The sequence below is a fragment of the Macaca fascicularis genome, chromosome 10, assembly GCF_037993035.2.
Source record: "Macaca fascicularis isolate 582-1 chromosome 10, T2T-MFA8v1.1".
In the NCBI taxonomy this organism is placed as follows: domain Eukaryota; kingdom Metazoa; phylum Chordata; class Mammalia; order Primates; family Cercopithecidae; genus Macaca; species Macaca fascicularis.
Genome location: NC_088384.1, coordinates 106687386 through 106714556, shown reverse-complemented (window position 1 = coordinate 106714556; position 27171 = coordinate 106687386). Strand labels below are relative to the sequence as shown.

Genomic DNA, 27171 nt, shown 5'->3' with positions numbered 1-27171 from the left:
CTCCAGCGTTCCTTTTACCTCAGCCTCCCAAGTAACTGAGACTACAGGCGTGCACCACCATGCCCAGCTAATTTTTAACATTTTTTTTAGATACAGGGTCTCATCATGTTGCCTAGGCTGGTCTTGAACTCCTGGGCTCCAGCAGTCCTCCCGTGTCCAGCCAAGGCAGTGTCTTTGAGGCTGGCCCTGGGCCCTGTGTTGCTCAAGGCTCACCTGCTCTGGTTTTTGCCTTTCTCTTAGCAGAGACAGACTTAGCAACACACATACACACACACACACACACTCACAAATAGCATACCTCATTAAAAAAAATTTTTTTTTTGAGACGGAGTCTCACTCTGTTGCCCAGGCTGGAGTGCAGTGGCACAGTATCAGCTCACTGCAACCTCTGCCTCCCAGGTTCAAGCAATTCTCCTGCCTCAGCCTCCTGAGTAGCTGGGATTACAGGCACCCACCACCACACCCAGCTGTTTTTTCACATTTTTAGTAGAGACAAGGTTTCACCACATTGGTCAGGCTGGTCTCAAACTCCTGACCTCAGGTGATTTGCCTGCCTCGGCCTCCCAAAGTGCTGGGATTACAGGCATGAGCCACTGTGCCGGCCTCCCCTTTTGGTTTTTCAGACAAATCACAAATTTGTTTAGGTATAAGTATATCCCATGGAATCTCTGGGACATACTTATGTGAAAATAATTGTTCCTTGTTTATTGGAAATTTTAATTTTAATTAGGTGTCCTGTATTTTATCTGGTGACATGGCTAGGATCCCACTGCTCAGGGACTTCATCCTTCCAGCGGGAGGATCTTCCTTTTATCTGGGAAGTCTCCACTGCTGCCTTGCGAAAACCCCACATGTCCTTAATGAATTAGATTTGGAAACAAAAGCAAGGAGGCCTTGCTGCTGTGGGATTCTCCTCCCAGCCAGTGTTTCCCAGAATCCCTCCTCCAAAGCGCCAACATGCAGAGCAGGCCACCAGCTTGACTGAGGGACTGGGAAATCGAGGAGGGGAGATGAGTTTTTCTACTAAAATAGCATCCAGCGGCTCAGCGCAGTGGCTCACGCCTGTAATCTTTGGGAGGCCAAGGCAGGTGGATCACTTGAGATCAGGAGTTTGAAGCCAGCCTGGCCAACATGATGAAATCCCATCTGTACTAAAAATACAAAAATTAGCCAGGCATGGTGGTGGGCAGCTATAGTCGCAGCTACTCGGGAGGCTGAGGCAGGAGAATAGCTTGAACCCAGGAGGCGGAGGATGCAGTGAGGTGAGATCACACCACTGTACACCAGCCTGGATGATAGAGCCAGACTCTGTTTCAATGAATGAATGAATGAATGAATGAATGAATGAAATAAGCCAACAAGCAGCTTTCTCTGTATCCTGGCTCCAGCAGAGAGGGCCTTGGAGTGGGCAGGGTGGGAGAGGTAAGGGCCCAGCCTCATGCGTGTGCCAGGCAGGGACTTGGGGAGGGAAAGGTCTGCCAAGCTTAGCATGCTTCACCCTTGGTGGACAGTTGGGCGGGTGACCAGCAGCAGATGGTGGGAGGAGGTGCTGCCAAGATCTCATCCAGCTCCAGCACCTGCCCCTCTTCTCACACGGGTGCAGCAAGTCTCACCCCGTGGACTTCCTTTCCCATTCTTTCTGTTCTAGAAGTAACTCTAAAGTAGGCAAGAGTATAAATACATGTATGTTTTAGCTGCTCCCATGTCATAGATGGGCACACTGAGGCCGGGGCACAGTGACCGCACTGGAGCCACATAGCAAGATGCCTGTGTTGGGTCCTGCTCCTGTGACACTGCTGGTTCTCATTTAAAACAGATACTGGTTTTCAAGACGTTGCTGGGTAGTCACTCTTCTTTTCAAAGGCTTGGGATCTTTCCTCTTTGTTTATTTCTTTTTTTTTTTTTTTCCGGAATGGAGTCTCGCTCTGTCACCCAGCCTAGAGTGCAGTGTCAAGATCTCCGTTCACTGCAACCTCTGTCTCCCAGGCTCAAGTGATTCTCCTGCCTCAGCCTCCCGAGTAGCTAGGATTACGGGCACACACAATCATGCCAGGATAATTTTTGTATTTTTTATTTAGTAGAAAGGGGGTTTCACCGTGTGGGACAGACTGGTCTCGAACTCCTGACCTCAGGTGATCCACTCACCTTGGCCTCCCAAAATGCTAGGATTATAGGCATGAGCCACTGCGCCAGTCCTGTTTCTTTATTTCTTAAATGAAGTTTTAATTCTTAATTTTAAAAAGATTTTATTTATTTATTTATTCATACATTCATTCATTCATTTATTCTTAAAGAGATAAGGTCTTACTCTGTCACCCAGGCTGAAGTGCAGTGGTACAATCATAGCTCTCCATCACCTTGAACTCCTGGGCTCAAGCAATCCTCCTACCTCAGCCTCTCGAGTAGCTGGGACTACAGGTGTGTGCCACCATGCCCAGCTAATTTTTACATTTTTTGTAGAGATGGGGTATTGCTATGTTGCCCAGCCTGGTCTTGAACTCCTGGGCTCAAGTGATCCTCCTGCCTTGGCCTCCCAAAGTGCTAGGATTACAGGTGTGAGCCACTTTACCTGGCTTAAATGGAATTTTTATTTCTTTATCGTATACGTACAATTTCACATAAATACATACATGGGACTTTTTGGGGTTGAATCCTTCTTTCTCTCTTGATTGATGCCCTCCTCCATTCGATCTTCTGTGTCCCACCCTGTTTAACCCTTGAGAACAATTTTGTATTGATCTTTCCATATTTTTCTCTCTGGTCACATAATCATGTAAATGTGTTTAGCAGTTGTGAGTTAATAATTGTCTTACAAAAATGAAATGTCAATTTACATACTCTCCTACAGCTTACTTTTTTTTCCTGGTGGATCTCCAACCTCATGGTAACCCCTCCAGGTTCAGACATAGTGACTGTAATCTCCACTGGCAATTAACAGCCAGTGAAAATTAGAGTCACTATATTTTAAAATTAGAGCCACTTAAAAAACAAGAGTTTTTTAAACATTTGTTTAAAAAAAAGTTTCTTGGCCACACTTGTTCATGTACATATTGTCTGTGGCTGCTTTCCCGCTATGATGGCAGAGTTGCTTAGTTAGGACAGAACTTTGACCCTGATGAACTTAATCCCACAGGCAGGTACAGCACTTCACATGCCTTAGGCCCACTTCACATTCTCTTTCTTGGTTCTAGAAGTAACTCTAAGGTAGGCAAGGATGTGTATGTTTTAGATGGTCCTACTTTTTTTTTTTTTTTTTTTGAGATTGAGTCTCTCTCTGTCGCCCAGGCTGGAGTACAGTGGCGCGATCTTGGATCACTGCAACCTCCACCTCTGAGGTTCAAGTGATTCTCCTGCCTCAAGTCTGGCAAGTAGCTGGGATTACAGGCATGCACCACCATGCCCAGCTAGTTTTTATATTTTTAGTAGAGATAGGGTTTCGCCATGTTGGCCAGGCTGGTCTCGAACGCCTGACCTCAAGTGATCTGACCACCTCAGCCTCCCAAAGTGCTGGGATTACAGGCGCGAGTCACTGCGCCTGGCCAGGATGGTTCTAATTTATAGATCTTGGCATGGGGCGCCCTGGCCTGCCAAACCTGACATATTTACTATCTGGCCCTTTATAAACCTATGGAAAGGTTTGCCTGCCCTGATGATATATTATTTGTCATGGTCGCACCCTGGTCTCTGGAATAGATAGACTTAGGAATTCACCATTAAGGCTTGAACTTCTGTGCCATGTGCCCCTCCCGCTTCCATCCCCCTCACATTCTTTTGGTCATGGCTGAGGCCATCCCTTCAATCCCAATGGTTCCCATTTTGTCAAGGGCCTTCTGTGTCCTTTTTTCTCCCTATGAGGCAGGCGCTTCTCCTACCCTGCTTTGCATAGCAGGAAATGGAGGCCCAGAGAGGTTGAATGACTTGCCTGGGACACACAGCTGGGAAATAGAAGAGCCAGACCTAGAACTGCCTCATCCAACGTGCATGTGTTTAATCAGTGCTGTCCTTGGCATGGACAGCAGCCTGCCATTGGCAGAGGAAGGAGTGGGGGTGGCTGTAGACATGGCTTTCTGTCCTCTGACTCTGAGCTCAGGCAATGCCAGCATAAAGCTCATAGGCCTTGGAGGAACATGTGGGACTCTAACAGCTTCTTCCGCCTTCCTTTCCTCCCCCACAGGCTTTCTATTACGACCTGGACAAGGTGAGTCTGCATATGGTGAGTGAGGTGGGCTGGGCCCTGCTGGATGAGAATGACTGTGCCTCATTGCATCCTCCTGGCTGCCCGATGGGCAGAATACCTGGGTTTCCTCCCCATTTTAGGAATGGGAAGGCTGAGACTCTGCGATGAGCCTTCCTCAGGGATGGTGAGGGCCCGGCCCAGCACTAAACCCCATTCTCTGAGTTAGGACCTGCAGGAGGGTGGCAGGGGCAAGCAGGGCCGGCGGGTGGCCCGGGCGACTTTGCAAACATCTTCCCTTTTTCCGGGAGAAGCAAACGCGCTGTGTGGAAAGGCACATTCGGAAGATGGAGTTTCACATCAGCAAGGTCAGCGGCTCGTGGGTGTTGCAGGGTGGGGCAGGGCAGTGCCAGCTTGCTGGGCCTCAGCTAGGTTAGCAGGAGCTGGGGAGGTGCCCTCGGAGCAGGGGTCAGGGCCTTGGGGTATGGGGCAGCTGCAGGAGGCTAAGGATAAGCAGGGGCCTTGGGACAGCTGAGGGACAGCAGGGGCTCAGCCCTGAGGTGGGAGTCGGGGGGCTCAGCCCCGAGGTGGGACTCTCTGAGGACAGCGTGGGCTCTTTCTTCAGTTTATGCAGAAAGACCTCATGCTCAGTCTTAGATGGCTGGGAAGGTTGAACCCTCCCAGCCCATTGTACAGATGGAAAAGCAGAGGTCCAGAGAGGAACATGGGTTGGCCCAAAGTCGCACAGCAGATCCTTAAGCTTTAGAGTCTGCAGTTTCATGATCTTGCTTTACTCCCCGCACTGCCCAGCGGGTGGCAGGCTATCACAAACTCACCTCCCGTTTCACTGTTGAAAAACCAGGCAGAGGAGGAGAAGGGACAGATTCCCTTGTCCCTTTCACTCATTTTTGCTGTGCACACTGTGTGCCAGTTGCTGCCAATAGCTGGGTATGCAGCAGGCGAGGCAGGAGTGGCGGGCGAGGCAGGTGAGGCAGGTGAAGCAGGTGAGGCGGGTGAAGCAGGGGTGGCAGGTGAGGCAGGTGAGGCAGGAGTGGCGGGTGAGGCAGGTGAGGCGGGTGAAGCAGGTGAGGCAGGTGAGGCGGGTGAAGCAGGGGTGGCAGGAGTGGCGGGTGAAGCAGGTGAGGCAGGTGAGGCGGGTGAAGCAGGGGTGGCGGGTGAGGCAGGGGTGGCGGGTGAGGCAGGGGAGGCGGGTGAAGCAGGGGTGGCGGGTGAGGCAGGGGAGGTGGGTGAGGCAGGGGAGGTGGGTGAGGCAGGGGAGGTGGGTGAGGCAGGGGAGGTGGGTGAGGCAGGGGTGGCAGGTGAGGCAGGGGAGGCGGGTGAAGCAGGGGTGGCGGGTGAGGCGGGGTGGTGGGTGAGGCAGGGGTGGCAGGGGTGGCGGGTGAGGCGGGTGAGGCAGATGTGGTCCCTGCCTATGGGGGTTCATGTCCTACTGGGGCCAGGGGTGAGTGCTTTGAATGGGACTGGACAGGTAGTGACTGCCGCCATAGGCTGGGCTAGCGGGGTACTTAGCTCAGGGAGGGCCTCTCCCAGAGGGGAGAAGTCGACAGGCAGGTGTGGGGCCACCCCTCCGCGTGGGCAGCGCCACCAGCCCGTGTGCCCACCACAGGTGGACGAGCTGTACGAGGACTACTGCATCCAGTGCCGCCTGCGCGACGGTGCCTCCAGCATGCAGCGGGCCTTCGCCAGGTGCCCCCCGAGCCGCGCGGCCCGAGAGAGCCTGCAGGAGCTGGGCCGCAGCCTGCACGAGTGCGCCGAGGTGGGCCGGGCCAAGCTGGGCTGGGCAGCAGGGGCAGTGTGGAGCTGGGTCGGGCAGTGGGGACACCGAGAGCTGGGCCTCTGTCTGGCTGCAGGGATGGTTAGAGGCCCCCGTGGCCTAGCCCCAGGCAGCCTCCTGAGCCAACTCCGGGGCTTTGCAGGACATGTGGCTCATCGAGGGGGCCCTGGAGGTTCACCTGGGCGAGTTCCACATCCGGATGAAAGGTAACAGGGCTGAGAGGGGTTGGGCGGAGGCCTTTCTGGAGGCCCTGAGACTTCTGCTGAGGAGCGCGGGAATTGGCTAGAATCCCAGGGGTCTGAACCCAGCCCTGGCTTTTGCATCCATGTGACATGTGACCTCTGGCAAGTCCCACCCCTCTCTGAGGTGTGAGGGCCCAGCACCCTCCTGCCCATTATCCATCGTGATGGTTTTCCCCTCCCCCCATCCTCACCCCACTGAAACTGAAAACCTATACTCGGGGGACCCCCAGCGAGGACATGTGGTCCCAAGTCAGGGACAGTGGAAGGCAGAGGGGAGACTGGCCATGTCTGTGTTCCAGGCTTGGTGGGCTACGCACGCCTCTGTCCCGGAGACCACTATGAGGTACGGCCACCCTCCAGGGTCAATCCTCAGGGCTCCCCACCAGGTCTTTGGGGGATGGGAGCTGCTGGGAACCAGGGTTGCAGGTGGGGCTCTGTCTGGCAGGGAGGGCCCTGGGCGGGCAGCAACGGGACACCCACCTGGGCTGACGCGGCCCCTCTCGGGCTGGTTCACAGGTGCTCATGCGTCTGGGCCGCCAGCGCTGGAAGCTCAAGGGTCGGATTGAGTCAGATGACAGTCAGACCTGGGATGAAGAGGAGAAGACCTTCGTCCCCACGCTGCATGAGAACCTGGACATCAAGGTGGGGATGAGGCCTGGGGGCGGGGCTGGGGTGCCTGGGTGCTCAGCTCAGACACCACCCTCCAGCCCCACCCCTAGGTGATGGAACTGCGGGGTCTGGGCTCGCTGGCTGTGGGCGCAGTGACGTGTGACATCGCCGACTTCTTCACGACACGGCCACAGGTCATCGTGGTGGACATCACAGAGCTGGGTACCATCAAGTTGCAGCTGGAGGTGCAGTGGAAGTGAGTCCCGCCCAGCCTGGGGACAGCGGAGGCCTGGCCGGCTGCCCCTGGTGGCCTGACCACACGCTGGCCCTGGGTTCCTGCACCAGCCTCCACCGAGGGTGTCCCCGCCCTCACGGGTCCTCATCTGTCCCTCACTCCTGCCAAGGCCTGGACCTTCTCTGCAGCCCCTTCCTGCCTTTCTGGTTTTGCTTCCATTCTTGCTTCTGAACCCAACTATTAAAGCCTCAGGGAAGTTTGCGGGGGACACTTTCCAGGGCCTCCAGGCTTGGCTCCTTGGAGGAGGCTCACCTCTCCAGGGAGGCCCTCCTTGCTGCTCCCACCCCCTCATTCCTGGCCGACCCTGGCTGCCCCTCAGGCCCAGGGCTGAGCAGTCACCTGCGTCCCCTTCTCAGCTGCAGACCCATGAAGCCCATGTCCGTGAGATCATCCCCTGGAGCCCATGAGCGTGCCCATGAGCGTGCCCGTCAGCGTGGTGGGCTCCAGAGCTCTTTGTTCTAAGGAAGCTTTGCATTTCCAAGGCGTTCCCTTCCTCCTCCTTGGCACAGGGGCAGCAGGAGGGAGGGCTGAGGAGCCTCCTCTGCTCTGTGCTTGCTCTGGCCAGTCGGGGCTGGTCTCTCTCCTCTCTGCCTAGGGTGGGTGTCTGAGCTGGGGGTCACAGAGCTGCTGCCCTCTTCCCCCGTGAACTGGGTGAATTCTGGTGAGCGACCACCTGCACCCTCAGGGTCCTCACCTCTCTGGTAGGGCTGAGAATACCTCTTGCCCAGGGGCCCCTGAAGTGTAGAGGGTGGTGGGCAGCTCAATGCCATCCAAGCCTAGGACCCAGGGCGCCTGCGGGTCTGCAGATACCCCAGGCAGAGAAGCGGGCACTTGCAGAGCCTCTGAGCTGTAGGACTTCTGGTCAGGCCAGGCCCAGGTGCCACGAGCCAGGCCTTTGTGCAGATAATTGTGAGCAAGTTTCTTCGAGGCAGGAGGGTCTACGGGGACCTACCTGCTCCGAGTGCAGGGCTGGACACAGGACAGGCTGAGCATCACTCACCTCTGTGCTCCCATGCGCTCACCTGGCTTCCCAGCCTTCCCTGTGCATGTTCCACATGGAGGTTCTTCTGTAAGGGCGCCCCTTTTACAGACGAGGGGTCTGAACTGAGTGTCCCCTGCTCATTGGCTGAGCTTCTCAAAGGGGCCTCTAATTGGGGGTGTCCAGTTGTTATTGGTGGAGGGTCTTGATAATGAATTGTCCAGGTCCTTGGCGTTTTGAACAAAGACTTGAACAAAATGCACAAAAGGAGCAGAGGAATGAAATGCAGGAATGAAGCAGCAGGGCTTTATTAAAGCAAGAAAGCAGGTTGGGCACGGTGGCTCACGCCTGTAATCCCAGCACTTTGGGAGGCCTAGGTGGGCAGATCACCCAAGGTCAGGAGTTTGAGACCAGCCTGGCCAACAAGGCGAAAGCCCGTCTCTACTAAAAACACAAAAATTAGCCAGGCGTGGTGGTGCGGGCCTGTAGTTTCAGCTACTTGAGAGGCTGAGGCAGGAGAACTGCTTGCACCTGGGAGGCAGAGGCTGCAGTGAGCCAAGATGGCACCACTGCACTCCAGCCTGGGCAATAGAGCAAGACTGTCTCAGAGGAAAAAAAAAAAAAAAGAAAAAAGGCAAGAAAGCACTCTGCAGGGTGGGAGTGGGCCCAAGCATGTGGCTCAAGGGCCTGGTTACAAAGTTTCTGGGCTTTAAGTACCCCGTTTGAGGTTCCTATGGGCTGCCCCTTGTCTGGATAAAGGATCTGGTCTGTGGTTAGAGGCTGAGGTGGATGGCACCCTACGCAGATAGAGGGACGGCCCTTGTTTTGCCAGTAGCCCATCCAAGGCACCCTCCCTTTCCATGTGGGCCGTGTGGAGGTGGGAGGGCTGTAGGGACTTTGATCCTTCAGTGTGGGGAGACGGGATTTTTCCTTTTGGGTTAGCTTTAGGAAGATTGCATTAATTGGCAATTCTCTGTCCCTTCAGACCTTGGTGTCCTTCCTTGATTTAGCATCCATTGGCCTGAGGTTTCTGCCTCCAGATCCTGCTCTCCTGCTCCTAGTCATTGTCCCTCACCATCTGGCTCAGGGCCCTCAGGGTGGTCAGAGGCTGAGAAATTTTTTTTTTTTTTTTTTTTTTTTTGAGACAGAGTCTCGCTCTGTCGCCCAGGCTGGAGTGCAATGGCGTGATCTCGGCTCACTACAACATCTGCCTCCCAGATTTAGGCAATTCCCCAGCCTCAGCCTCTCAAGTAGCTGGGATCACAGCTGCCCGCCACCATGCCCAGCTAATTTTTTTGTATTTTTAGGAGAGATGGGGTTTCGCCATGTTGGCCAGACTGGTCTCAAACTCCTGACCTCAGGTGATCCACCCGCCTTGGCCTCCCAAAGTGCTGGATGACAGGCATGAGCCAGTGCGCCCGGCCTTGAGAAACATTTCTAAAGGGGTCGAGGCCATGTAACTTGGAGTTCCTAGGCTGCACCTGTGACCATGCGCAAGGCCCTGGCCTTGGAGACCCAGGCCTCCATTTCCTGTTTTTTTTTTGAGATAGAATCTCGCTCTGTTGCCCAGACTGGAGAGCAGTGGCATAATCTCGGCTCACTGCAGCCTCCACCTCCCAGGCTCAAGTGCTTCTCCCACCTCTGCCTCCTGAGTAGCTGGGACTACAAGCATGCATCGGTCACCACGTTAGCCCAGCTCATGTATTCATTTTTTGTAGAGATGGGGGTTTTGCCAGGTTACCTAGGCTGGTCTCGAACTCCTGAGCTCAAGTGATCTGGCTGCCTTGGCTTCCCAAAGTGTTGGGATTACAGGTGTGAGCCACCGCACCCGGCCCATTTCCTCTTAAATCCGTTAAGTACAGTGATGTCTGAAGAGTAGCCAAAGCCTTTAGTGATCTTTAAGGCTTTGGAGTCAGAGAAATCTCTGTGTGAATTCAGTTCCATCTCGCGTGGTTGGTTGTGACACTGCCCTAAGCAAGTCACCTATCTCTCAGAGCCTTCCTTTCCTCCCCTGTAAATAATTTTCCAGGCCACAGAGGGCTGCCACTGGGGGTGGAAATAAGGATTTGTGTAAAGTGTTTAGTAGAGGCCGGGCTCAGTGGCTCACGGCCTATAGCCCCAGCACTTTGGGAGGCTGAGGCAGGCGGATTGCTTGAGCCCAGGAGTTCGAGACCAACCTGGGCAACATGGTGAGACCCTGTCTTTACAAAAGATAAAAATTAATTTAAAAATTAGTCCGGCATGGTGGTACATGCCTGTGGTCATAGCTACACAGGAGGCTGAGGCAGGAGGATCACTTGAACCCAGGAGTTCAAGGATGCAGTGAGCTGTGATGGCACCACTGCACTCTAGCCTGGGCATCAGAGCAAGACCCTGTCTCAAAAAAACAGTTTAGAGCAGAGTTCCTTGCACACCATCCATGCTATTATATTGTAAGATGAAGACCATCTACCTGTGTAACCCAGGTGTAACCTGGGCCGTCTGGGCCTGAGATGGCCTCTGGGCACTGATGGCATCCTGGCCTTCTGTTCTCTCCTCCAGCCCGTTTGATACTGAGAGCTTCCTGGTGTCACCCAGCCCCATAGGCAAGTTTTCTATGGGCAGCAGGAAGGGCTCCTTGTACAACTGGACACCCCCGAGCACCCCCAGCTTCCGGGAGAGATACTACCTGGTGAGTGGGCCTTCCCTGGGGCAGGGCTGCTGTGGTCACCCTGGGATGGGGGCAGCACGCGGGGGCTGGGCTGAGCAGTCTGGCCCTCCCAGACATGGCAAGCCTCAGGCTCAGCCTCCGTTTGGGGTGATCCTGGGTGTTCTCTTGTGCGCTTTCTTCCTCTGCTGCTAGCCTCCATCCCAGCCTGGGTTCTGGGCTTGGCTGGTTCTTCAGAACATCTGCAATGGGCTCTCTGGATGGTTCTACCACCCCAGCCATGGCCTTGGCCTTAATATATACGTTTCTAGTAATATTACTTGACAGAGTGCCTAGTAAAACATCTCTTTCCTGTGATCTCCATGAATCAGGGTCCCCTCCTTAATGCCAACTCCTGTAATCAGTTTCTTCCATATTCTTCCAGAGATAGCAATCCATCTACTAGCAAGTGTATGCACCTCTTTTTTTTTTTTTTTTTTGAGAGGAAGTTTCACTCTTGTTGCCCAGGCTGGAGTGCAGTCGTACAATCTCAGCTCACTGCGATATCTGCCTCCTGGGTTCAAGAGATTTTCCTGCCTCAGCCTCCTGAGTAGCTGGGATTATAGGCACACACCACCACATCCGGCTAATTTTTGTATATTTTTAGTAGAGATGGGGTTTTACCATCTTAGCATCTTAGCCAGGCTGGTCTCGAACTCCTGATGTCAGGTGATCCACCCACCTCAGCCTCCCAAAGTGCTGGGATTACAGGCATGAGCCACCGTGCCCAGCCCTCTCTGGACTTCAATTTCTGTATCAGAGAAGTGAGAATAACAGCACTGCCCTTATGGGATTGTTGTGAGAGTTAACTGAGTTAATGAACACCAACCATTATCATTGGTTCAGCTGATGAGAGGTAAGCATTCGTGTCCATGTACCCAGATTCACACTGTGGCACTGTATTCACCATCCGTGTGGCCTGAGGACCTCTCTGAGGTTAGGGCAGTGCCACCCCCATGGGGTGTGGTGAGGGTAATGCGAAGGCCCTGGAGAAGGGCCGGCAACCTCAGAATGCTTAATAACAGCTGCTGCTGTTTCTATGGTGTGTATATTGGGCCATTCATTCATTCATTCACTTCATTCAAAACTAGGCTGGGTGCAGTGGCTCATGCCTGTAATCCCAGTACTTTGAGAGACTGAGGCAAGTGGATCACCTAAGGTCAGGAGTTTGAGACCAGCCAGGCCAACATGGTGAAACCCCATCTCTACTAAAAATACAAAAATTAGCCAGGCGTGGTGAAGTGCCACTGTAATCCCAGCTACTCAGTAGACTGAGGCAGGAGAATTGCTTGAGTCCGGGAGACAGAGGTTGCAGTGAGCTGAGATAGTGCCACTGCACTCCAGCCTGGGCAACAGAGTGAGACTATTTCAAAACAAAAAAATGAAATTATATGCTAGGCTCTGCTCCAGGCCAGGCAAAGACTGTGCCCTCAGGGAGCTGAAATTCTACAGGGGAAATAGATGATACCAAAATCCGACAAGTGCACAGTCAGCCCAGGGGCGTAAGGACTGTGGGAGACAGCAGGAAGGGAAGGGGCCCACTGGGGCCAGGTGGAAGTTGCCACTTAAAAAAGGCCGTCCAGGGCAGGGTTCTCAGGAGAGGTGACACCTAAGTAAGGTCCTGAGGAGGCGAGGGCACAAGCCGTGAAGGCACATGGGGAAGAGTGGCCAGAGCACAGTCAGTGCAAAGGCTCTGAGGCAGGCACAGGGGGCCCAGCCCACGGGGCATGAACAACAGTCAGGAGGCTGCTGGGAGTGAGTTGGAGGCGGGATGGGGGATAAGTGCAGAGAGGGGACAGGGTCTTGTCTGCACCTCTGGGATGCTGGTCGCCTGGGCAGGCCTCAGTCATCCTGAGAACACGGGCATGCGGAGCAGGTGTCTGTCAGGGGAAGCCCCTCTGGGGGACTTGCTGTGGTCCCTGGGGTGGCTGGTGAGGCCACTCCGGTGTCCCCTCTCCAGTCTGTCCTACAGCAGCCAACACAGCAGGCCTTGCTACTCGGTGGCCCAAGAGCCACCTCCATCCTCAGCTACCTGTCTGACAGCGACCTCCGGGGTCCCAGCCTAAGAAGCCAGAGTCAGGAGCTACCTGAGATGGACTCCTTCAGCTCTGAGGACCCCCGAGACACGGAGACCAGCACGTCAGCGTCCACCTCAGATGCGGGCTTCCTGCCCTTGGCCGTCGGCCCCCACGCCTCCATTGAAGAGGAGGCCCGGGAGGAGCCCCTGTCCCCAGGTCTCCTGCCAGACATGGCCCACCTCTCGGGAGGCCCATGTGCAGAGCAGCCCGGCTGGAGGAACCTAGGAGTGGAGAGCCCCAGCCTGCCACAGGGCTCCCTGTTCCACAGTGGCACAGCCCCGAGTAGCCAGAAAGGCCACGAGGAAGGGGCAACCGGGGACAGAGAGGAGGGGCCTGGCGTGGCCCTCGAGGGGCCTCTGCAGGAGGTCCTGGAGTTGCTGAGGCCCACGGACTCCACCCAGCCCCAGCTCCGGGAGCTGGAGTACCAGGTCCTAGGTTTCCGGGACCGGCTGAAGGTATGCCCACCCCGCCCTGGGCGGCGGCCCTGCTTTGCTGATGGCATGATGACTGGGAGTGGGCTCTGGGGCCACACAGCCTGGGCCGGCATCCTGGCCTCATCCCTGCGTGACCTGGGTAGGCCATGTCTCTGTGGGCCTTGGTTTCCTCATCCGGCAAGTGGGGATAACAACAGCCCTCATGGGGCTCAGGAAGATTCTAAGAGTTCACAGTAACAGCTCAGCACATCCAGCCAGAACCTGGCCCGTCTCGCACCTTCTGACCTGGGTGGGTGGGGCTGTGGCTCGTGGCTACAAACCCAAACTTGGAGTGTTGTCAGGGTCAGAGCTGGCTCCGTGGAAGGCCCCACACAGTTCCGCTTGCCTCATCCACGCACCCCGCACGGAACCTTCCCCTCCACAGGGCTCATACCCCAGGGCGTTCTCAGTTCACAGGAGGGCTTAGGTGGCAGGTGGCTTTTAGAGGCGCTGACCTGGGCAAATTATTATATTCCCCTCTTGTGTTTACACAAATTTGAATGTACATAAAATGTATACCACTAGTACCTATTAATACATCTATTAACTTAAAGACATCCTTCCCTGGACACCCTCTTTTATTTTTTATGTATTTATTTTTTGAGATGGAGTCTCGCTCTGTTGCCCAGGTTGGAGTGTAGTGGTGCAATCTCGGCTCACTGCTACCTCTTCCTCCCAGGTTCAAGCGATTCTCCTGCCTCAGCCTCCCAAGCAGCATGGATTACAGGTGCATACCACCACGCCTGGCTAATTTGTGTATTTTTAGTAGAGATGGGGTTTCGCCATGTTGGCCAGGCTGGTCTCAAACTCCTGACCTCAAGTGATCCCCCTGCCTCAGCCTCCCACAGTGCCAGGATTACAGGCATGAGCCACTGCACCCGGCCTGGACACCTTCTTTTAAATGGCAACTCCCACCGGGCCCTGGCAAGCCCATCCCTTCCTGCTCTGTTCCCGCAGTCCTTATGCCCTCAGACTGGCTGTGTACTTCTCTGATTTTGCTGTTTTCTGTTTTCCCCTCTTTTGTGTAAGACACACTTTGGCACTGAAATAGTTAACAGCTCTCTTCAAACACATTTTATCGCTACCCACACCTCCAACAGGACAAACCAGCCCAGGAGAAACAAGTTTCATTTCTCACTTTACATCCATAACTTTAAAAATATGTTCCGTTTACCACTGCTATGGTTGTTAAAAAGGACCTGCCTAAAATTTCCAGAAAAAAATTTAAGAAATAATGTCACCTTTTTTGGTATTTTATGTTTTTCGTTTTTCTTGAGACAGGGTCTCACTGTGTTGCCCAGGCTGGAGTACAGTGGTGCAATCTTGGCTCACCGCAACCTCTGCCTCCTGGGATCACACAATCCTCCACCCTCGGCCTCCTGAGTAGCTGAGGCTACAGGCACACATCACCATGCCTGGCTAATTTTGTTTATTTTTTGTAGAGACAGGGTCTCACTTTGTTGCCCAGGCTGGTCTCAAACTCCTGGACTCACACAAGTCTCCCGCCTCAGCCTCCCGAAGTATTGGGATTACAGGCTTGAGCCACCGTGCCTGTACCTTTTTTGTACTTTTTATTATTTTTTTTTTTTTGAGACGGAGTCTCGCTCTGTCACCCAGGCTGGAGTACAGTGGCCGGATCTCAGCTCACTGCAAGCTCCGCCTCCCGGGTTCACCCATTCTCCTGCCTCAGCCTCCCGAGTAGCTGGGACTACAGGCGCCTGCCACCTCACCTGGCTAGTTTTTTGTATTTTTTAGTAGAGACGGGGTTTCACCGTGTTAGCCAGGATGGTCTCGATCTCCTGACCTCATGATCCGCCCGTCTCGGCCTCCCAAAGTGCTAGGATTACAGGCTTGAGCCACTGTGCCCGGCCTCTTTTTTGTATTTGAGTCAGCATGCACATTTGTCACATACTTGTCTTTTGAAAAATTACACCCAATTTACATAAAAATGTTAATGCCGCAATAATGTAATCATTTTAAACATCTTTGAGGAACTTTTCTTTTTTTGGCAAACGAAGTCAGAACAATGCAAATTGATTACAGACCGTGGTTTTTAGTTTGACTTTCTGGAGAGAAATTACACACACATTTATGCAAATCTATGTGTATATGAATACATGTATGATGCTGGGCGCGGTGGCTCACGTCTGTAATCCCAGCACTTTGAAAGGCCAAGGCAGGTGGATTGCTTGAGGCTAGGAGTTCAAGAGCAGCCTGGCCAACATGGCAAAACCCCATTTCTACTAAAAAGACAAAAAAATTAGCTGAGCGTGGTAGGGTGTGCCTGTAGTCCCAGCTACTTGGGAGGCTGAGACAGGAGAATCACTTGAACCTGGGAGGCGGAGGCTACAGTGAGCCAAGATCGCACCAATGCACTCCAGCCTGGGCAACAGAGCAAGACTCTCTCTCAAAAAAAAATCATGTGAGTGCATACATACACACACACACATACACGATTTATCCTCATTCTTCGTGGATTCTGTATTTTGAAATTCATCTACTTGCTGAAATTTATTTCTAACCCCCAAGTCAGTACTCGAGGCGATTCCAAGTGGTTTTTGGGGCTGGGCAGAGTGATAGAAAATCTGAGCTGCTTGAAGCGCACATTCCCAGCTGAGGTCAAGTGAGGCAACGCTTTGCCTTCCTGTTTCAGCGCCCAAACGGTAAACAAGCGTCCTCATGGTCTATTTAATGCCATGTTTTTCAAGTTTTTGTGCTTCTTGTTGACGGTTTCACTGTTTAAATGCCTCCCAAGCGCAGAGCTTCAGTGCCGGCTGGTGTTCCTCAGTCCAGGAAGTCTACAAAATGCCTTACGGAGAAAATGCGTGTTAGATGAGCTTCCTTCAGCCATGAGTTGTAGTGATGCTGGCTGTTGAGTTCAATGTTAATGAATCAAACATATCTTTTTTTTTTTTTTTTTTTTTTTTTTTGAGATGGAGTCTCACTCTGTCGCCAAGCTGGAGTGCAGTGGCATGATCTCGGCTCACTGTAACCTCCGCCTCCTGGGTTCAAGTGATTCTCTTGCCTCAGCCTCCCTAGTACCTGGGGTTATAGGCACTTGCCATCATGCCTGGCTAATGTTTATATTTTTAGTAGATATGGGGTTTCACTATGTTGGCTAGGCTGGTCTTGAACTCCTGACATCAGGTGATCCACCTGCCTCGGCCTCCCAGAGTGCTGGGATTACAGTCGTGAGCTACCATATCTGGCCAACAATAGCTATTAAACAAGGTGTCTTTAAACCGAAAGACACATACAAGGTTCTGTATTGCTGTGTTGATAAAACTGCTGTGACCAGAGGTTCACAGGAACCTAACCCAGTATCTCCCTTAGGAACAGTGGTTCAGCTTTTGCTGATTGAGTTTTATAGAACATAACTAATTTTTTTTTTTTTTTTTTTTTTGAGATAGAGTCTCACTCTGTTGCTCAGGCTAGAGTGCAGTGGCGCAATCTTGGCTCAATGCAACCTCCGCCTCCCCGGTTCAAGCAATTCTCCTGCCTGAGCCTCCTGAGTAGCTGAGACTACAGGCCTGTGCCACCATGCCTGGCTAATTTTTGTATTTTTAGTAGAGATGGGGTTTCATCATGTTGGCCAGGCTGGTCTCAAACTCCTGACCTCAAGTGATCTGCTTGCCTTGGCATCTAGAACATTACTACCTTGACTATTGAGAATCAACAGTCTATATGCATGTGTGTATTGATACGCACGTACATACACACGTATGCATGTATTTTTGTATCGGAAAATGGGATCTCTGCAACTAGCCTTGCTATTCCCTTCGTCCTCAAGATTCTCTCTTTGGGCTCAATGGTTAGGATCCTGGTTTTGCTTTATGGCTTCTGCTTGGGCTGTGCCGTGGCTGCAGTTTGTGTTGGACAAGGCCTGGGTGGGGTGTGCTGGGAACGGGGGCAGGGACCAGCCCTGGAGCCAGCCACGAGTTGCGGACAAGACAGAAATCTCCAGGGAGGGAGCTGCCACTGGAGGCTCTGGTGACTTGACCAGTGGTGGGGTGGTGGCTCCAGCACTCTCCGTTAACCTGTTGGGGAGAGAAACCCAACAGGGTGGAGGAACCTGAAGCCCACAGGCCTTTGAGCCTCGTGAAGAGGCGTTTGCCTGACCTACACCATCTATTTAAAATACTTTGAAATTTGTTGTTGGTATTTCAAAACTGGGCAGTTTCCCATACAAATCCATGTTTTAGGGTTTTCTTAGAACTGGGCAATCTATGAGCGCGGCCCCCTCTTAGGGGAGGCACCTGTACTCCTGCCTCCCCGGTCCCTGCTGGGGCCGCTCATTCACTCTTGCCATTGGCCTTGTCTCCGTGGGGGTTTGAGATACAGCGGAGGGTTTTCAGATCTGTCTCCCTCAAGATTCTGCTCCTACCTTGTCACAGGCCATTCAGGAGGGACTTTGAGGGGAGCCATGCCCAGTGCCATGCCTTGGGCCAGCGGCTAGGCTTGTGCTGGGGGATGGTGTGTGGGATCAGGGCTCAGGACCGGACACTGCCCAGGTCTGCCGTGAGGCCCCTGAACAGTATCCCAGTCGGATGGGTGGGGCCCGGTGCTGCCCTCAGGTCTGGCCACTTCGTCCACAGCCCTGCAGAGCACGGCAGGAGCATGCCTCGGCCGAGAGCCTGATGGAGTGCATCCTGGAGAGCTTCGCCTTCCTCAATGCCGACTTCACCCCAGATGAGCTATCCCTGTTTGGGGGCTCCCAGAGTCCCCGGTGAGTGCACCTCCTTCCAGCAGTAACCCAGTGGCCAGCACTCCCACTGGGTGACCCGAGCTCCACATTTCCTGCTGGCCTCCCGGTCTGTTTCTCCCACTCTCCTTGGCTCAGCTCTTGTCACTCTATCGTGCACCCCTCCCCACGCCATCCCCGCACATCCCCCACTTGGCTCAGAGCTGGTCCTCAGTGACCATGAAGTGGGTGAGATCATCCCAGCCTTGCCCTGAGCCTTCTGCTCCAAGGAATAAGCTTTTATTATTATTTTTTAAACCTTAAAAAATAACCACCGAGTATATAGAAGTTCTTTGAGGCCAGGCACAGTGGCTCACACCTGTAATCCCAGCTCTTTGGGAGGCTGAGGCAGGCGGATCACCAGAGGTCAGGAGTTCGAGACCAGCCTGGCCAACATGACGAAACCCCGTCTCTACTAAAAATACAAAAATTAGCCAGGCATGGTGGTGTGTGCCTGTAATCTCAGCTTCTTGGGAGGCTGAGGCAGAAGAATCGCTTGAACCCGGGAGGCGGAGGTTGCAGTGAGCCGAGATCGCACCACTGCACTCCAGCCTGGGTGAAAGTGAGACTGTCTCAAAAAAAAAAAAAAAAAAAAAGAAGCTCTTTGCCCTCTAACCAAGGTGCAGCAGTACCCAGTGCCGTTCCCTCTGTCCCACCGCAGGGCCCACACCTCCCATGACAGCTTCCCTCGAGGCTACACAGCCTCACCTTCCCCACCCTCCGAGGGCTTCTGCATCCACATCTCACCACGTGGAAGAGTGGAGGCTCAATTCCTTCTCCTCGCCTCTCACAGTCCCATGGGCCAGTGTGGGATTTCATGCCACACTCGCTTCCGCCCTTCTTGAGTAGTCGTGAGTGGGTCGGGCAGCAGGTCCAGCCTCTACCACGGAGCGGACTTGGTGTGAGGTGCTCTTGCCCACCATATTTCATGCACCCCTCATGGCCTTGAGTGTGGGACTCCTGCCTCCCTTGACAGATGAGTCAGCTGAGCCTGGGGGAGGCAGGCTTGTCCAGCGCCACAGAGCTGGGATTAGTTGGAATTGTCTTCTACCTCCACGAGACATCCTGGAAGACGACTGCCCGCCCTGCCTTCCCCAGGCCCTGGGCCACACCGTCCAGCTCTGTTTTGAGTTGCTGCCGCCCTTTGCTCCTTTCCCCTTCCTCCTCGGTTGAACTCCCTGGGACCTGGAGTGGGCCTCCCTGACCTGGGGCTCTCTGGGAAGGGAGGGTTCCCCCTACCCTCAGAGGGAGCTGAACTGCTAACCGAATGGTCACCCAGTTCTCAATTCAACTCAGAAAGGACCGGCCCCTGCCCCCACCATCATCACTGAAAACGTCATCCAGGGAACTCACAGCCGGTGCCCCGGAGCTGGACGTGCTGCTGACGGTACACCTCCGAGTCTGCAAAGCTCTGCTGCAGGTGGCTGGGCTAGGGGACTTGTCAGGGAGGGCAGACGGGTTTGGAGTCCTCTTGGCAAAGGGCTCATCTTGAAGGTAGTGGGAAGCATCGTAAGGGGTGACAGACCCGCATCCTGGAAGCCTGTGAGACTGAGGCTGTTCCCCAGTGGAAGAGGCAGACCAGGGTCTGGGTGAATACTCCTGTGGCTCTTAGGCAGCCCAAGCCCTAAACCAAAGGCTGTGGTGGTGACTCTTTCATCTATAGATGCCAGAACCCTAATGCAAACTGGCTCAGCCAAGAGGAAAATGTATCGGCTCATGGCATTGAAAGCCTCAGAGGTAGGCTTCAGGCCTGGCTGGATGCACGGGTTCAAATGCTATCAGGACTAGGTCTCTCTCAGTTCTGCTTTGCAATGTAGGTTGGCTTCACTTTCAGGCAGGTTGGTCCTCCGTCTGGGGGCAAAGGTGGTCCCTGGCAGCCCAGCCTGCATCCCATTAGCTCAGCCACCTTGGTGAAAGGGGAATCCTCAGATGACAGTTAGGGAGCTGCCCCCAGGACAGAAGAGGTGGGCACAAGCAGGTGGGAGCCAGAGTCGTAACGGCTGCCCTCAGCGGGCATGCTCCATGCTAACCTGGAGCATTGTGGGCTGCTTCCCAGAAACTGGCCTCCCCTAATTTATCAAGGCTGGTCCAGGAATGCCTGCTGGAAGAAGTGGCAGAGCAAAAGCATGTTCTGGAGACACTTTCTGTCCTTGACTTTGAGAAGGTCGGCAAGGCAACATCCATCGAAGAGAGTAAGTCGCTGCCTACCACCCAGGGGCTGCACGTGTGAGTGGTGCGTGGGGACGGGATCAAAGCTCGGGGAGCCTCTTCTCCCTTCCTAAGAGCCAAAGTTAACCAGGGCCCAGAGTGGAGGCTGTGGCTGGGCTGGACTCAGAGATACACACTCTTTGCGGGGAGGTAAGGGAGGCAGGTCTTGGGGCTGCAGCATACTCTTCAGTCAGCTGTGTGACTCTACAGGCAAATGATTCACGTCTCTGAGCCTCTGCTTCCCTATCTGTATAGGAGGAGGGAACTGCATAGGATTCAGTGGGCTAAGCCTAGGCTACATTCAAGGTGCAGAATGTGCCCTCAAAGAGTAGTTGTGATCCCGCTGTGCCTCTGCCCTGTGGGACCTCCCCTCTCAGAAGGCCAGGTTCCTTGTCTGTAAGGAGAGGCTGGTGACAGCAGCCCCTCCCAGGTTGTTGTGGGGACTGCAGGTGGTGGCCCTGGTAAGATGCTTAGAGCCAAAGCTGCTCATGTGTCACATGGGAATGCAGGGAAGGGACCTCGCATCAAGCCACACCGTCCTGCCCACCCCCTCAGGTCCCAGTGGAGGGAAACCTTTGGGGTCCTTGTGACGTGCTCTCCCCGAGCCACCATTCAGTTTCTGAACTGGGGCTTTCAGTCATCCCACAGGCCTCGCGGAGGAAGGGGTGCCTGAAGCTGTGGAGAGGGTGCACAGGGCCTGGCAGAGTCCTGTCCTGCCCTGCCACGAAGCTGCTGAACCAGCTCAAGAAAACCTTCCTGCACAGAGTCAGAGGGAAATACCCGGGACAGCTGGAAATAGGTGGGTTCCTTCCTGTCCTGTCGTCCCCTCCCACAGAAAGGCTGTATTGAGTCTCCAGGGCCTGCAGGGTGGCCACAGCTGGCCTCATTTCAGCCCTGTCTTCGCCTCTGAGTGTCTTCATGCCATCAGACGGAGGTGGTTTCTCAGCTTCAGTGCAAGTCGCCGCCCTTTCACTGGGCGAGAAGGGGCCTCCACCTGGGGCCTTCTGAGCAGTCTGTGGAGCCCTGAAGCTGCGTGCAAACCCTGATGGGCCAGTGTATTTTTATTTTCTTTTTCTTTTTTTTTTTGAGATGATGTCTCACTCTGTGGCCCAGGCTGGAGTGCAGTGGCACAATCACGGCTCACTGCAACCTCACCTCCAGGGTTCAAGTGATTCTTCTGCCTCAGCCTCCTGAGTAGCTGGGATTACAGGTGCGCACCACCACGCTTGGCTAATTGTCTTTTTTTGTATTTTTAATAGAGACGGGGTTTCACCATATTGGCCAGGCTGGTCTCGAACTCCTGACTTTGTGATCCGCCCGCCTCAGCCTCCCAAAGTGCTGGGATTACAGGCATGAGCCACTGCGCCCGGCCGCTGGTGCATTTTTCTGGGGACAGATTCCATGCCTCCCACCAGAGCCTGACGGGGTAAAGAATGAACCTTACGGGAAGGGAGGCCTCTAGAAATGTGGGCTGGACTGTATTCTTCCCAGAATGCAGAGCCGTAGGGCCTTCTCTGGAGCAAGTGAAAGGTGATAGTCATGTTCCAAGCACCACCTGGGCTGCTGGTTGACGCATATTCCTAGGCCCTGCCTCGGGATTTAGATCCAGGTGTGGTGTGGGGCCCTGGGCATGGGGATGAACCCAACACGGTCTGACTCAGGGTGAGTCAGAGTCACAGTCCTGACTCCAGCTGGGCACACTCCTCCCCCATGGCACAGGAAGTGCAGTGAAGGACACCTGCCCTTGTGCCATCAGAAACCCTTTTATTTTTTTGATATGGAATATGGAGTTTCACTCATGTTGCCCAGGCTGGAGTGCAGTGGTGCAGTCTTGGCTCACTACAACCTCCACCTCCCGGGTTCAAGCGATTCTCCTGCCTCAGCCTCCAGAGTAGCTGCGATTACAGGCATGTGCCACCACACCCAGCTAATTTTGTATTTTCAGTAGAGACGGGGTTTCACCATGTTGGTCAGGCTGGTCTCGAACTCCTGACCTCAGATGATCCGCCCACCTCAGCCTCCCAAAGTGCTGGAGTTACAGGCGTGAGCCACTGTGCCCAGCCCAGAAAGCCTTTTAGCTGACCAGGCTACTCCCAGCTGAGAAGTGTGGAGGGTCGAGGTCTCAGTTTCTCCTGATGTGCTCTCCCCTTTGGCCAGTGTGCCGCAGGCTCCTGGAGCAGGTGGTCAGCTGTAGTGGGCTGCTCCCCGGAGCTGGGCTCCCCGAAGAACAGACCATCACCTGGTTCCAGTTTCACGGCTACCTGCAGAAGCAGAGCGTCTCCGACCTGGAGAAGCACTTCACCCAGCTCACCAAGGAAGGTAAGGCTGGGGTGGGTGGCTGTCATAGCAGAGGAATATCCACGGGGCCCTGTCACATGCAGTTTCTCAGGTTATAATTCGGAGCCACTACATCTATCCCCGCCAACTGTTCTTTTGGGAACCCCGATTTAATGAGATTCCGCATTCAGCCAATGGGGGCTGATATCAGCTCCCAGGGAAGTCAGCTTTAAAAAGCACGGAAGAGAGTTCAGAGCTGGGTAGGAGGGTGATCTTGGCTGGCCAGAGTCCCTGGAGTGTGGGCTGTGGTTTTATTAATTTTTGGAGCATATTTGATTCTGTGTTAAAAGGCCTTCCTGAAGATTCCAGGAGCTCCCTGGGAAACTAGTCCAGACTGGGCCTTGGTGATCATCCCGGTGGGTCTGGGATTTGTTCCTCTGTGGCTACTGGCAGCAGCCAAGCAAACTTGCAGCTGTCCTGCCAAACTCCCACTCAGGGGGCCCGGGCCCACCTCTTTTCTGTCTTCTAGTGACACTCATCGAGGAGCTTCACTGCGCAGGGCAGGCCAAGGCGGTCCGGAAGCTGCAGGGGAAGCGGCTGGCCCAGCTCCAGCCCCTGCCCCAGACTTTAAGAGCCTGGGCGCTGCTCCAGCTGGACGGCACTCCGAGGGTGTCCAGGGTGGCCAGCGCTCGCCTGGCGGGTGCAGTCAGGAACAGAAGCTTCCGGGAAAAGGTACGTTGTCCAGGGCAGGTGGCAGCCCCTGGCCACAGATGTGTGGGCACAGGTAAGCAGGTGTTCTCATGGAAAAGTACAAAGAAGTGAGTGCCAGGGGCTGCAGTGGCTGTGAGCTATTTTGATGGAGGGACCTGGGCTGCCACCTAACACACATGAATGCACCTTGCTGCTGCCAAAGCCAAACATCTGAGATGTCACTTTGCACGCTGAATGTTTTTCTCAGTGGTTTATTTATTTTTTTGAGACAGAGTTCTGCTCTGTTGCCCAGGCTGGAGTATAGTGGCATGATCTTGCAACCTCCGCCTCCTGGATTCAAGCAATTCTCCTGCCTCAGCCTCCCGAGTAGCTGAGATTACAGGTGCCCATTACCATGCCAGGCTAATTTTTGTATTTTTGGTAGAGATGGGGTTTCACCATGTTGGCCAGGCTGGTCTCAAACTCCTGATCCTGTGATCTGCCCGCCTCGGTCTCCCAAAGTGCTGGGATTACAGGCGTGAGCCACTGCGCCCAGCCTTTCTTAGTGTTTTGATAGTCATCCTTATTTACTTTCAATTAATATTCGTGGCTACCTGGTAATGGGTCATTGTGTTCAGTCCATTTGAAAACCAAGAGAATGGACCTCTCTGCCTTTTCACTCTTGGCCTGTGACTACTGTATGTTTAAGCCGCGACACTCTGAGGGGTTCAGGAAGGGTGACATCAAGGGCATAGTCTACACTGCTGGTCTCAGCTCCAGACTGGAGAGGAAATCTCCAGTTACGTTGCCAATAGCCCTTCTTGGAGCCCATCCGCCTACTTTGTGGTTGTTTTAAACTCTTTATTTGGAGACTTTTGAACTTGCAAAAGTAGGCAGAGCAATATAATGAATCCACCTGCACCCATAACCCAAGCCCAACCACCATCAACTCATGGCCAATCCTGCCCCTTCTCCCTCCACTTCCCTGTATCACTTTGAAGCAACCTGAGGCATCCTATTTGACCTTAAATAGTTAACTATATGTGTCAAAAGGTTAAGAATTCTTTCAAAAATCACAACTCTAATACCATTACCTTATCTAAAAAATTAACCATGAATTTCTTTGTATCATACATCTTATGTTCAAATTTCCAAGCCTCAAACATCCTGTTTTTTGCTAAACTAGGATCTACATAAGGACACATATTGTGATTGGCTGATGGTTTTCAATTTCCACTTAATCTAAAGGCTTTTTCTCCATTTCTTTTTCTGCTTGCAATTAACTTGACAGTCCCAGGTTGTTCTAGACTATCTAGACTTTGCTGCTTGCAGGAAGTTTAATGGTAGTTTAATATATTTGTTTTCTGTAGTTCCTGAAAACTAGTAGTTGGTTGGCTTCCAGGATCCATTGAAGTCAGGTGTATTTTGTTTTTTTGGGTTTAGGGGTATGGGGGTATCTTTTCATACTGTAAACAAGGCCTCCATGGCCAGATGTGGTGGCTCACGCCTGTAATCCCAGAACTTTGGGAGGCCGAGGCAGGTGGATCACTTGAGTTCAGGAGTTCGACACCAGCCTGGCCAACATAGTGAAACCCCATCTCTACTAAAAACATAAAACAATTAGCCAAGAGTGGCAGTGCATGCCTGTAGTCTCAGCTACTTGGGAGGCTGAGGCATGAGAATTGTCTGAACCTGGGAAGCAGAGGCTGCAGTGAGCCGAGATTGTGCTACTGTACCCCAGCTTGGACAATGAAGTGAGACTCTGTTTCCAAAAAAAAAAAAGCCCTTCGTCTTCATGTGACAGACTTGAGAGAGTAGGAAACACTGAGGTGGGGGCCAACCCAGTGACAGATCACTTGCCCTCAGGTGAGGGTGCTGAGGAGGGAGTGGGCTGCCATGACCTGGCACCCCGGGATTAGAGGCAGTGGGTAGTGTGACATTTCCATACTGATATGGCCTGACAGCCTTCACCAGTGCCCTGTGTAGGAGGAGCGGGAGAACCCGATCCTACTCCCAGTCTCCCTGTCTTCCCAAAGCAGCAGACACTTCGGAGAGCCACCTGCAGATGGGCCCCCCCACCGCCCCACCCGTGCAGTTGAAGGTGCAGCCACTCGACTGAGTGAGCACAAACCCACTCCTGGGTTTCCCTTTGCAGCCGCAGATGCTGGACTCCCCTGCGGGCCGGGCACAACCCCGTGTGCTTTCTAACAAACCCTACAGCAACGCATGAAACAAGTGCCAGCTTTGTTTTCAGCTGAGTCAAGTTAGGCCCAAAGACATGAACTGATGTGGCCATGGGCGTGAGACTGAAGAGGGCACGGTCACCGCTGAGATTGGACAGGGGGGCTGAGGGGAATAGGCAGGTTTCCCTCTGGCCTGAGGCAGCAGCGCCGCCCGTTTTCAGCTGCAGAGGGCGATGCACATGGTATGATCAGTTCTTCTGTTGCTCTGAGCCGGGCATCTGATGTCTCTCAGTCAGCATTTTATAGACAGCAGTTTCAGAACGCACTTCTGGAATATCATTAGACAAAAGGAGTTTTCTTCATTGTATTAGCCCTGGGACCAGTTTTTAGGGATAAATTAAACACCACAGTATAGCTCTTGTGACTGTGTACACCTGGCCCAAAGATGGACTGATCCTGTCCTGAACGTTGTTTAGAGAAAGATGGGCACAGCGTGCCTTACTGTCGGCACCTGGCGGTTGATGGACCCGGAACCATGGACTCCACTCCTGCTCACCCCTCCATTCACAGCCTCCTTACTCTCCCCAGGCTGTGCTCTTCTACACCAACGCCCTGGCAGAGAACGATGCAAGGCTCCAGCAGGCCGCGTGCCTGGCGCTCAAACAGCTCAAGGTGAGCCTGACGTTTCTCCATTAGTGGCTGACAGAGAAGCCTGCTTGTGGTTAGGGTTAAGGTTAGTTAACTTTAAAATGATTTCACTGGGGCCGGGCCATGGTGGCTCACGCCTACAATCCCAGCACTTTGGGAGGCCGAGGTGGGCAGATCACCTGAGGTCAGGAGTTCGAGACCAGCCTGGCCAACATGGCAAAACCCATACACACAAAATTAGCTAGGTGTGGTGGCACATGCCTGTAGTCCCAGCTACTCGGGACTTGAACCCGGGAGGCGGAGGTTGCAGTGAGCTGAGATCGTGCCACTGCGCTCCAGCCTGGGCGACAAAGCAAGACCCCATCTCAAAAAAAAAAAAAAAAGTATAAAATACAGAGATAGAAAAGAAAGTTATCCATCATCCTAGAATGTAGCAGAAGCAACGGCTGACATTTTGGTATGCTTCTTTTACAAGTTTGTGGGTATGCGTGAGCATTTAAAATTGTTGATCCAAACATAGTTTAAAAACAGTCAACAAAACAAGAACATTTTGTGTTAGACTGGCAGCACTTTAGAATTCTTTATTTGTGGTTTTTTTTGGGGGGGTCTTTTTTTTTTCACTTTAGAATTCTGTATGAAGGGGCTATCAAGTATACACCTTAATTTAACCTACTCACCCGCTGTCATAGGAAATAGTTTTCTTTATCCAATTTTTATCATAAAGCATGTCATTGTGATCATGTTTGTGCATAAAGCTTTAAAAACAGAGTTCTGAATTATTTCCTTAGGCTAGACCCAATTCTAGGGCCAGAGAATATGAGCATTTTTGAGACTCTTGATACAACCCACACATAGATCCCATGGATGTGAGGGGATGCCCGCTTTCCCTCAGCCTCACCTGCATTTGGAATTGCACAGCTGCTAGATGAAAGATAGTTCAATACAGATTGAACTCGCTCATCCCATTCTTTCTGGGATGAATCAACAGGAAATTCTAAGAGGAGAAGCTGGTTAGGATCAGAAAACCAGCAAGGGCCGGGTGTCCAGTAGAGGGCGCTGCAGCGCATGCTGGTCCTTGGCCCGCAGGAGCAAC

At 53.3% G+C, this 27171-nt stretch overlaps 1 protein-coding gene across 27 annotated transcripts in view; it reads left to right on the top strand.

The window, feature by feature from the left end:
- The window catches only part of RIPOR3 (RIPOR family member 3), a 104172-nt gene that overhangs the window by 74860 nt on the left and 2141 nt on the right, over window positions 1-27171 (top strand). For 7 of the 27 annotated variants that reach the window (XM_015429966.3, XM_045363118.2, XM_065523297.1 and 4 more), the window contains 16 exons: window positions 4175-4198; window positions 4489-4542; window positions 5802-5951; window positions 6112-6175; window positions 6511-6554; window positions 6728-6853; window positions 6931-7076; window positions 10636-10765; window positions 12741-13313; window positions 17927-18057; window positions 19369-19492; window positions 20129-20264; window positions 20918-21079; window positions 22438-22599; window positions 23087-23289; window positions 26019-26102. In XM_015429966.3, the coding sequence (XP_015285452.3) occupies window positions 4175-4198; window positions 4489-4542; window positions 5802-5951; window positions 6112-6175; window positions 6511-6554; window positions 6728-6853; window positions 6931-7076; window positions 10636-10765; window positions 12741-13313; window positions 17927-18057; window positions 19369-19492; window positions 20129-20264; window positions 20918-21079; window positions 22438-22599; window positions 23087-23289; window positions 26019-26102 (2313 nt within the window). Of the gene's footprint in view, window positions 1-4174; window positions 4199-4488; window positions 4543-5801; window positions 5952-6111; window positions 6176-6510; window positions 6555-6727; window positions 6854-6930; window positions 7077-10635; window positions 10766-12740; window positions 13314-17926; window positions 18058-19368; window positions 19493-20128; window positions 20265-20917; window positions 21491-21539; window positions 21707-22437; window positions 22600-23086; window positions 23290-25906; window positions 26103-27171 lie in introns of all 27 variants that reach the window. The other 20 variants (XM_074005551.1, XM_045363124.2, XM_074005552.1 and 17 more) reach the window with 12 other exon arrangements.